This window comes from Herpailurus yagouaroundi, unplaced genomic scaffold, assembly GCF_014898765.1.
Source record: "Herpailurus yagouaroundi ecotype Mexico unplaced genomic scaffold, PumYag 165, whole genome shotgun sequence".
NCBI classification, from domain to species: domain Eukaryota; kingdom Metazoa; phylum Chordata; class Mammalia; order Carnivora; family Felidae; genus Herpailurus; species Herpailurus yagouaroundi.
In genome coordinates, this window is record NW_024412406.1 from 10,684,182 (window position 1) to 10,696,191 (window position 12,010).

General features: G+C 38.5%; 1 protein-coding gene across 5 annotated transcripts in view; it reads right to left on the bottom strand.

The window, feature by feature from the left end:
• Positions 1-645: 645 nt before the first annotated feature.
• Positions 646-12,010, bottom strand: part of GDAP1 (ganglioside induced differentiation associated protein 1) — a 46,891-nt gene continuing 35,526 nt past the window's right edge. For all 5 annotated transcript variants that reach the window (XM_040487566.1, XM_040487567.1, XM_040487569.1 and 2 more), the window contains 4 exons: positions 9,137-9,310; positions 7,805-7,899; positions 4,841-4,955; positions 646-3,831 (listed from right to left, as the gene is read on the bottom strand). In XM_040487566.1, coding sequence (XP_040343500.1) covers positions 3,449-3,831; positions 4,841-4,955; positions 7,805-7,899; positions 9,137-9,310 — 767 coding nt within the window. In that variant the 3' untranslated portion in view covers positions 646-3,448. The remainder of the gene's footprint in view (positions 3,832-4,840; positions 4,956-7,804; positions 7,900-9,136; positions 9,311-12,010) is intronic.

The window sequence follows — 12,010 nt, forward strand, 5'->3', positions numbered from 1 at the left end:
GAATAATGGTTAAGCTTCGCAAGGCTAGAAATATGGATGGTAACTTGAATATCCATAACTCAATAAAAGAGCTCTATCAAAATATACATAAATATCATAAAAGTAATCTTTGAAACCCAGTAAAAATGTAACAAAACTATTTTGAAAAAACAATATTCTCTTGGTATTTATCATTTTCATGCCTATCCCATTAGGTAGCTGCCAAATAATCTCTTTAATGGTCAACAGCAATATGTTATTCTTTAACCTGACACTCATTTTAATGATAAAATTGTGTATTTAAATAAATCATGAGTCAGTAATTGTTATAAGGAAAATATGCCATCTTGTAAGCTAAATATATTGAATACCTAATTTCTGCTTATTTTACTCCTTCCAATTAGCACAGTATACTTTGATTTTAAATGAAAATAAATCTTGGGTTTTTTTGTTGTTTTTTGAGAAAGCGAGCAAGCATGAGAGGGGAAGGTGCAGAGAAAGAGGGGGACAGAGGATCCAAAGTGGCTCCACACTGACAGCAGAGAGCCCAATGCAGGGCTCAAACCCACAAACCCTGAGATCATAAGCCTAAGTTGGACACTCAATCAACTGAGTCACCCAGGTGCCCCAATAAATCTGTTTTCTAAAAAAAGATTACAAAATTGGTACTTTTATAGTTCATATTGATTATCCAATTACTTTTATTGATCTTACAAGTAGAATAGTATCTTGATCTACTACATTAAACAACACCAAAATATCTACAACTCTGGTGTCAATATTAATAATAACTAAAAATCAAGCAAGCATTTATAACTATTTGCAATTAAGGAAAACAGATTCAAAAGGCATATAATTGCAATAACAATAAAATAGTATTTATGTATTAAGACATACACAGCCAACCTAAATTTAGTACCTCAGACATTTTTATAATTATGATATTTATACAAATTTTGGAAACTGAGGAGCACACTGGCCAGTCACCAATGATCTTGAAACAAAATAGATAAAAGTGCTTATTTTGCTAATAGTATATGTTTAGCTCTTTAGTTTGACATTGTGTGGTACTGTTATCCCTTCTAAAGCATTAGAAATCAATACTACATGTGCCTCAAGCTTTTGTACAGATGAATGATCTGATGAAGATGCCCTCATTTCAGAAACTAAGGTCATTAACCTTTATCTTCACTTGAGCAATTTTAGGTTTGCTGAACCTAAAGAATGCCCGATCTCAGACTACTATGTGAACAGTGGCATCTAGTGGTCATTATGTCCCCTAACATTTTATAAGTCTAAATCCATGGGTATGCATGAAACAAGTGAAATCACCATGATGCATCATCTTTAATATTGACACAAGCATATTTCCAATGAAACCATATCAGAAAATTATACTTCCCAGTAGACTTTCTCTGATTCAGTAAATTTAAGGAAAAGCCATCACTGGGCTTCTAATCTTTATTCTTGATCAACAACTTTTACATAGGTAAATACCCTTTGTAGATTTTTATAAAAATCCAACTTTGTCTTCTTCATGTCTGAATTCTTGCTTCTCGCAGGGTGATATAAAGATCTCTGAAACACTATAAACTACTGAATAATCAGTTTTGTGGCTCTTTTATGAACATAGGGATTGGAATGTCCCAGCAACAAACAAATCCAACTACTCTATATGACACTGCACGGGAGGGGCAAAATTAAGACATTCTAAAAGCCGCCAGTCTGTTCGTTATTATTGGATTAAGTTTACACTGAGATGTTATCAATTTTTGTAAACAAGGAACATCCATTTCCTCAAGATTTTCTAAAAAAAACTGATTCATGAAATGGAATTATAGATCATTTTACCATCAAAAGTCATTGTTTCCTAAGTTTGACTGTTTCCTATTAATAAAAAAAGTCAGTACATTCTTTGGCTATTTTGCAGAGCCAGCCTGAGGCAATCCAAGCTTTTGTTATTTTCTTGAACCTTAGCTCATCATTCTCTATACATACTTCCTGCCAGAGACCTAAAACTATCCCCCCAATTCCTTTCAGGGCAATGCCAGGGAAACTGTATCTTGCTGTCACCATGAAAAATTTTTCCTAAGCACAAACTGTATGATTCCATAGTTGTTCATGGGACACACTGGGATTATCCCTTCCAGATGGACTGAGGTACCCCTGAAATGCCTAGACACACATGAAGAATACAAGTGGACATCACTATTGGCTTATTTCATTTCCCCTAACGGGCTAAGACTACACTTTTCTCTTTCTCTCTTTTTCTTTCTCTTTAACCTTTTAAGGCCCTGCTAATAACAATAAACAGATGCAAGGCCTAGACAACAGTTTTTTAACACACCAGCTTCTTCAAAATCAGAATAAGCATATTTAGTGCTCCCAGATCATTCAAACACCTACTACCTAGCCACATGCCATGCTAGGGATTAGCAGGGACCTTCACCTGACTCCCACTTGTGTGCTAAAAGAGGCTGTAGAAGCCAGGACCCCCAGTGACTGGAGAAAACGGTTCATAGGAGTGATATTTCTCAGGCAGCATCCAATTAGGGAACTATGAGGAAAATAAAGGAACCATTTTATGTCATGTAAATGCTAAGCAGAAATGTTCCAGTAGGCATTTCACACCCAAGTACATAAGCGGTTAATCTTATTAAAATAGTGTGATTCATATGCATTTAAAATTAATACTAAGGTCAGATGAGGAGCTCTGGGTGTAAAGCCCAGGGTTTTCTCCAGTCCACTCCCCCAGTAACTCCCTAGTCTCTTCCCAAGTTTCTCAATTACAGGAAGATATGTGGGCAATGGCCACAAGTAGTCAAATGTAATGTTTACTAAGGGGACAGGCAGCCATGAATTGTGCTGGAGGCACCTGGCAGTTGCCTTCTACCGCTCTTCACTATACAGACTTCATTTTCCCTCTTGTCCTTCTCCCTGTTCCCTTTGTGTTACTTATTTCTGCCTGAAGCTAACAGTGATCATATGACGTGCTCCTGTGCCCCTGCCACTATCTGAACTGGTTTAAAACAAAGGTGATCTCTGAATTTCCAGTGGAAAATGTTGCTAACTACTCAACACTCAGCACATCCAGATAGTCTCAAATGAACAGCTATGGGCAATCACAGGCTATTACCGTCTGCTTATAGTAAGAACCTTCTCCCCCAAAATAATTCAGAACTTGAACTGACATTTTGAGTTGAAGGTCTGATTCTCTGTCACATTTACATTATCTTGACCTTGCACATTTTAAGGATGGATTAGTTCAGGTTATCAAATAAGTGACCTCAAAGTTACCAGCCCACAAAAACACTTTCATTATCTCCTCTCCCCACATAAACTATCCAAAGAGTAAAGTAAATTATGCTTTTTACTAATTGCCCAGGGTCATTCTCCACTGGGCCTGGAAGAGTGGACAAGGGTCTAGTTGAATAGCTGGATGAGTTGCCACCATGAGATCCCTACAAACCTAGAAATAATTTGGTCTGGGTCTAAGTGCTAATATCATGCTGCCAAGTCTCTTTCTGAAAAGCATAAAAGCAAAATATCCCATTCCTGCGAGCAAACCAACCACAAGGGTGGTGCCAAGAACTTTTGGGGCCCTTTTCTTGGCCACCCGGAACGCTGTTGGCAGCACTGCAGAGATTAATATATTGTTGACATGTCCTAAAACCTTGTTAAATGTTTTTCTCTTCAAGACACGTTCGTAATAGGTTTCCAAGTTTGGTCGCTTTCCATTTCCCCAGTTTCTCCTCGCAAACCCCAGGAACTTCAGCCGATGCAATGTGACAGCGAGTGAAACGTCTGCCAGGGTGAAGGATTCTCCGCAGAGCCAAGGCTGGCGGCCCTCTTCTAATCAGAGAAAGGGACATGGAGAGTTAGGGGCAAGTGCTGTACAAAGAGACTCTGGCTGGCATCTTTTATCTCGGTCTTGAGGGTGAGTGTGAGTACAGCAAACGATGAAGGCCATGGTACGTTTTCTTGACAATCAAACTCAGTAAGTAATTGTATCCTAAAACAAAGCCCATGCCAATGTATCCCAAGCTAAGGGAAATTTGCTTGATATCTGTCAGTCACCTACATCCCTGGGTCAAACTAGAGTCATTTGAGCTCAAAGCCTTTCATTTTCAAAAGGATTCTGAGGAAGTGAGAGCCTCCAACCCAGAGGAGTCAACAGATCTTTCTTCCTGGTTTAGGAAAACAGCAGATAAGCTTTAGAAACACCCATAAAATTGGGCCTGAAATGTCACTCAAGTGACTGCGGCTCCTAGTTACTTATATAAAGCAGAAGTTCGTATTGGGAAGCAACTTTCACATAACATGGTCTTCAACTTTGTTGCCAATTAGAATGGCACAAATGGTCCATGTGCATGTACCTGGGCAATGGCTTGGTGATGCACTTAAGCCCCAAAGTACAATACACGGATGCTCACCAGCCAACCTGCAGATATACACAGGCCAGGACCTGTTTTATACTCCAGATTGGAAGTACTGTCCCTGCCCAGAAAAAAAACTAGAGGGAACATTCAAGCAACTACTCAGGTTATTCAACCAAATGAACTACTGTAATTACAAATGTGTGAAATGGGCTAAGTAGGAATCTCCCAGCTATAACTTCAAATTGTGCGGAAAAATCCTCCACCAGTCACATTTCACATATACACAGACTGGGATACCATGAGTTGCCTGGGTTTTGCTGAGTTCAGTATTATTGTTGCCATGATAATTTAAACTGCCCATGAATAAAAATAATAAAAACAGATTACAGGATGTTTTTGGCAAAATCTAAAAATATTCCCATAAATAGCCTGGTGTCCAGCAAAAGAGAAAAAAAAAAAAAAACCCACAAATGAGAACCTACCTGGAGTTTCTTCATTTCTTCTTTGCAACTCAGTTTCAACCTGATCCAAGACTTTCTCCAATTCATCAAGAATTTTCTTCAAATATTTGACATTGTCATGGTCAAGAAGCTTTGACTAATTAGCAAAAATAACAAAAGAGGTTATTGATGCCTGCAAAAAAACAATCAATATAGAGCAAAGCAGATATAAACTCTTCCAGAGCTGGAGTCTATTTATTCGAGACAATGAGAAGATACAGAATAATGTTAAAGCAAAAGCAAACTTGAGGGAAAATACTCTGGCTTGGAGAATACTCCACGGGCCAGATCCAATGCTCACTGGCAACCCCTGTGGGACCAGCGGACCAGAAATGGCAAGGAATATGAGGGGCACAAAGGGACTCCTCTCAACCCCAACTAATGAATGGAACTTCAGCAGCTTTTGAGGAATGAAGGACTGAAGGGTCAGGCACGAGGAATGCAGAGAATTAAGGAAGAGTGGGTTCCTGAGAAACGGGAACTCTTGCACTTTTGGTGGAAATGCAAACTGGTGCAGCCACTCTGGAAAACAGTGTGGAGGTTCCTCAAAAAATTAAAACTAGATCTACCCTATGACCCAGCAATAGCACTGCTAAAATTTACCCAAGGGATACAGGAGTGCTGATGCATAGGGGCACTTGTACCCCAACATTTATAGCAGCACTTTCAACAATAGCCAAATTATGGAAAGAGCCTAAATTTCCATCAACTGATGAATGGATAAAGAAATTGTGGTTTATATATACAATGGAATACTATATGGCAATGAGAGAGAATGAAATATGGCCTTTTGAAGCAACGTGGATGGAACTGGAGGGTGTTATGCTAAGTGAAATAAGTCATACAGAGAAAGACAGATACCATATGGTTTCAGTCTTAGGTAGATCCTGAAAACTTAACAGAAGACTATGGGGGAGGGGAAGGAAAAAAAAACTTAGGCAAACCATAAGAGACTCTTAAAAAAGAATAAACTGAGGGTTGATGGGGGGTGGTAGGGAAGGGGAAGTGGATGGTGGGCATTGAGGAGGGCAACTGTAGATCCTGAGAAACTTAACAGAAGACCATGGGGGAGGGGAAGGAAAAAAAAACCTTAGACAAACCATAAGAGACTCTTAAAAAAGAATAAACTGAGGGTTGATGGGGGGTGGTAGGGAAGGGGAAGTGGATGATAGGCATTGAGGAGGGCAACTGTTGGGATGAGCACTGGGTGTTGTATTGAAACCAATTTGACAATAAATTTCATTAAAAATAAATAAAGGCAAAGATAATTCTATCAAAAAAATTCTATCTCTTCTTTCAAAGAGTGGAAAGTAAGGGGTGCTGTGTATGAAGTCATTTCCTTTGAGAAGCTCCCTTAGCTAAGATAAGATGACAGAAGATGGGAGGTTGAGGAGGGCGAAGAGTGTTGATGTTGGCTACATTTTTAATGTGCCAGAAGCGTGCATGTGTTCTTGGACCATGAGGAAAGAATCACTGGAGAGAGAAAGGCTGACTGTAACTGATGAATCAAAGCCCACGGCCTCCTTAGGAGGCAGACAAGTCAAAATGGATTAACTGAAAATGGATTAAAGCCTTGAACATAAGACTTAAAACTAGAAAGCTCCTAGAAGGAAACATAGGTGGTAAACTCCTTGACATAGGTCTTGGCAATAATTTTATGAATCTGACACCAAAAACAAAAGCCACAAAAGCAAAAGTAAACAAGTGGGACAGCATCTAACTAAAAAGTTTCTGCACAACAGAGAAAACCATCAATAAAATGAAAAGGCAGGCTATTAAACGGGAGAAAATACTTGCAAATTACATGTATGATAAGGGCTAACGTGCAAAATATATAAAGAACTCCTAAACACAATAACAAAAAAAAAAATCTGATTTTAAAACGTGCAGAGGATCTGAACGCTTTTCCAAAGAAGACATACAGATGGCCAACAGGTACATAAAAAGATGCTCAACATCACTAATTATCAGGGAAATGTGAATCAAAACCACAAGATATCACCTCACACCCATTAGAATGGCTATTATCAAAAAGGCAAGTAATAAGTGGTGGGAATGTAAACTGGTACAGCCATTATGGAAAACAGAATAGAGGTTCCTCAAAAAATTAAAAAAAGAATCACCAGGTGATCCAGCAATTCTACTTCTGGGTATTTATCCAAAAAAAAAAAAAATGAAAACACTAAGTTGAAAAGATGTATGCACCCCAGGTTCTTTGCAACTTCATTTACAATATCCAAGATATGGAAACAACCTAAGTGTCCATCCATGGATGAATGAATAGATGTGGTATATACACACAATGCAGTATTATTCAAGCATAAAAAAGTGAAATTTTGCCATTTTCAATAACATAAATGGACCTCAAGGGTATTATGCTAAGTAAAATAGGTCAGACAGAGAAAGACAAATACTGTGGGATCTCTCTTATATGTGATATCTAAAAGCAACAACAACAACAAGACAAAACACCAAGCTCACAGAGACAGAGAACAGATTAATGGTTGCCAGAGGTGGGGGTTAGAGGAGGAAGAAATGGGTGAAAGATAAAAAGAAAAAAAAATGAGGGAGGGGAGTATATATAGAATAAGCTTGCCAATTGCCTTATTGGTATTAAAAGACAAAAGTCAAAGGTCTAGTTAAGTGGAATACCTGAAGTGACAGATTCCCAGTACATATTATGAACTTGCTTTTTACGTTTTATAACTTTCCTTGGCAACCAGCATGGGCAATACCTGCCTTTTTATAGGCAACCGTCATTAGGTTTGAATATCAAATCTAACAAAGAAAACTTCTTTCTAAAAGCAGAGCATAAGCCAAAGGTAACATGCACTGGTGACCTGCAATATTTAAGTGAAGATGTTCTAGAAATAGTGATACTTTACCAACAGTGGAACATTTAATACAAACAGTGGATGTCAATTGAGGACAGCCTGGCTTACTCACTTTAAGTCGCTTCTGTTTTGCGATGTATGCCTCTTGTAAATCCGGGTTTTCTTCAGCAAGTTTTTTCAGTTCAGATTCTGTGTTACCAATTTGGCCTGAGAACAAAATCATTTTTGAAATAGTAAGTTATTTCCTCCCTTCTACACAAGAAACAAGGAGAAACTGGGAAACTCCATGGTAAGAACACGAGCTCTGGGATTCACCCCCTCCCTCTGCCATGGCCTTACCCTCTCTGTGCCTCAGTTTTCTCAAATGCAAGAAAATGCTTCAGTTTTAATTTCAGTTTTCTCAAATGCTTCTCAGAGCATCTGCTGCATAGGTTAAGGATTAAATGTGAGACACCCAGGAAAGCACTCAGAGCAAGGACAGCACATTAGAAGTGCTCAGTGCTCAGTAGTTGTTCTATCTTTCAATACCTTTCAAGTTTTCTATAATGGATTTCTATATGAAGGGAAAGCAAAAGACTCATTTGAAAAAATATTAACTCTAAATGATGGAATTATAGTCAGAACACTTGCTTCAAATCATATAATGAGTATTTATGTAGGGAAGGAGGAGGAACAAGACGTAAAGTGGGAAGAGGAAAAGGAGGACGGGGAAAGAAGAGGAGAAAAAGGTGGAAAAGTCCAAAACGAAAGAAAAGTAACATTAAAAGAATTATAAAGGTGAGATATGATGTAATGGAAAGAATGTAGTTTCTGGAATTAGAAGATCTGCATTTGAGTGTTTCTAGTCAAACATCCCCAGAGTCCGACCACAGCCACCTTCCCTTACTTTCCTATCCCAGTCACATGTGCCATAGAGCACATCTCCTTCTCCACATCCCATGCACTGACCATACTCTGTCCTCAGAAAAGGAGAGAGCTGGTTATCACAACTCAAATCAATCCCAAATCATTGAATTTAGAGGTAGAATAATGGTTACACAGCCTGCAGTCTGGCTCCCTCGCGTAATGAAACAAGAATTAAGGACAAGAAATGTGAACTCAGTTCCCCTTAATCCCCAGCAGTTTCCAGATTTCATGATTCTTAGTCCACATGTCTGTTAGAACATGTTACGTTCTTTTCTTTTCCACAGGCCTCTTTTCTGAGTTTTATCCAAACGTGGCCCTCAAGACTAGGAGCTGGAAAATCAGCTCCTATAGATAATAAAAGTCCAACTGAACAGCTGAAGCACATATTAATCTAGTGCATGGATCAATCTGTAACATGAGCATCCATGCAACAAACTCAACAACCCTGTGCCCAGGTCTTCATGAGATGTGCCAGGTCTCAAAAACGAATTAAAGGAAACTTGAGACAGAATTCCAAGTCTTTAAGATCATTACATACTGCGAATCCTTGTGGTTGCATAAGCTGGGATCATGGAGTCAACAGTTAGCTCAGGATGTAAAATGCAGCCATGTGTATAGGCATCCATTGGCAATGAGTCAAGAAGTTCTCGATAATGTTGTACCCGTGGATAATACATGCTTCCTTTATCAGGCATTAACCTGGGTGTTTTTTCTAAAAACATATACACAAACATTGAAGAAAAAGTTACAAATGAGATGTTACATCCAAAAGCAAAATCAAAAACCCAAATCTCCTCATCAATGTTTTCAATATTATATCAAGGTATTTAAAAGATGGTATCTCCCCCGCCCAGATATTCAAAATTTGAAACGGGCAGATGTACGAGGCTAGATCCCAAACGATGATCACACTGCAGTTCTCTCACTTCTCTACCTTACAAATTGCTACTCAACCCTCAAGGTCCAGTTATTTATGCCAACTCCTCTGTGGAACATTCCCTAACATCCTACAACCACCAATATCTGATTGGGTCAAATGTACCTCCTCGGTACATGCAAAATACCTTGTACGTATACCTTCATAGCCTTATCACCTTAATTAGTTGTTTGTATCTTTTTGACCCATGAGCTTCTTCAGGGCAGGGAGCCTATGACCTAGGGTCTACCACAGTGTCCATTATACTTTAGGCCATTGATAGAGGTTGGTTAGGTGAATGAAAGACCATTATGGAAAGATAAACAAGGACCACTCTTTCTGAGGTTCCAATTAATACCAAGAGTGGCCCTGCTGATGCTAGGTGAATGTGAATTGACAATCTTCACAGAATTCACCATGAATTTCTAGTATTTTATCTCTAGAAAGTGGGTTCTGCATGAATCCTCATGTGCTGGTTAAACTCTAGACTACTTGAAGGCAGGGACCATGTACTGTTCTCTGTTGAGTTCCCAGTGGCTAATATAATGTTTGGCTCATAGTAGATGTTCAGTAAGTTTCAACTAATGAACATATTCCCAAATTTCTAGTTGCTATAGAATGTTTGAGCTGGAGAAGCTCTGCAGCAGTTAACAAAGACACTGAGACATAGAGGCTGAGGCATTCTCCCCAAGATCCCACAGCTAATTAAAGGCAGAACAACAACTAAAGTCAGTAAGTCCTAATGCAGTGCTCTGTCTTATAACATCATTGTAACATCTCTAAAGGGTTCACAATTCACAGATTATCTGAAAAGAATAAATATGAACCAAATGATCCAAAGATCAGGGCTATGTCCCTTCAGAATCACTTCTTAATTTTGACCCTGAAACAGGCCCTGAAAAATGCCAACAAGCTTATTCCAACAAGTGAAAAGAACAGCCTCAATTTTATTAATTTATTTCTTAGTTTGGGTTATTTAATTTAGAATCCTTTTGAGCACCCCACACTCATTTATAAGTGTTGACAATTCAGAGTTGGTTGCAGAGCATTTCAGACAAGATCTCATAATGCCATAATCCAAGTGGAACAAGTTTTTTAAGCCAACAGACTATTTCTGACTCTCTAAGAAAAAATAAGATGGATTACTCCTCAAACCAGCAGACAAATATCTAATTCCCTGCTGGGAAGTCCAACTCTGAAATCTACATTGGAATAACTGACAATGAAGTGTCAGCCACATACTGCTTGTCAACAGTGAATTTACCCAACTAGAGCACACTTCCTTGGTGATCTTTGAGAATTTCAGTTTATCACTAAGATCCCAACCAATGCATGGTAGAAATTTCCATGAGGACAACAGACTGGAGTCCTTCTCAGGCCCTTGAAATACTAAAGAGTTCTTAACCTAATGTCCTTAAGTGCATACAAGACATAGGATTGCAAAGGAAATTGATTATATTGAAATATATTTATCAAATTATTTTTAAATTATAAAACATTAGTATGGGTGCCTTTTTTAACACATTAACAATATCTAGAAGCAGGTCTAATAACTACCATAATTTCAAAGTAATTATGAGCATAAGTTATTTTTAAGATATCTACAATAACTTGATATGCTATGAACATACCTGTGATTTCTATTGGTAACAAAGTCACAGGCACTCCTGATCAATTGCTGTGATTTATCCCTACACTAGAAATGAAAGGAAGTAATGTTTCTGTTGGAAATTAGTGAAAATAAAGATATAATAATTTTTCTCCTCTAGGATCTCAAATCTCGTGAATGCTATTCATAGACCACTAAGGGCAACAGTCCTCAAAGCGTGGTCTAAGAATCCCTGGGCTTCCCCAAGACACTCTCAGGGGGTCCACAAAGTCAAAGCTCCTTTCATAGTAATACTACAATGTTAATTGGTTTTCACTCCTATTCTCTCTCAAGGATACACCAGAGTTTTCCAGAGGCTACAGGACATGTGATGGCTCCATCACTCTGACAGTTAATGAGGTGTGGGATTATTTGCGTGTTTCAAATTTTTCTCAGTTTTAATTTCTAATTTGGTAAATGTTGATAGATACAGCCCACAGAAACTAAAGCTCTCCAGTGTTCTCCATAACTTTTATGATAAAGGGGCCTGGAAACCAAACAGTTTAAGAACCACTGCTCTGAGGGTCCAAAAACCTCAAGTTAATAACCAAAAATGGTACAGTATTTTAAAATGCTTACAAGTGGTTAAATTTATGGCCAGTGGCTCAGGCTACTTTCTGGTGCCAGGCCTGGGGCATGTCTTCAGAAGAGCATACCACTTCCTTCTGGGAAAGTGAATAAAAGCAGGAAAAACACTGTCTAGTAATTGCTTTCTGGGGAAGTTCCATCTGCCTATGCCTGAGTTCTCAAAGGAATATAAATGTTTAAATCCATGAAAATAAGTTTCTTCTACTCAAGGCACCATTACAATACAACTATCTCCTCTAACACTTTGTCAGACAGACCAT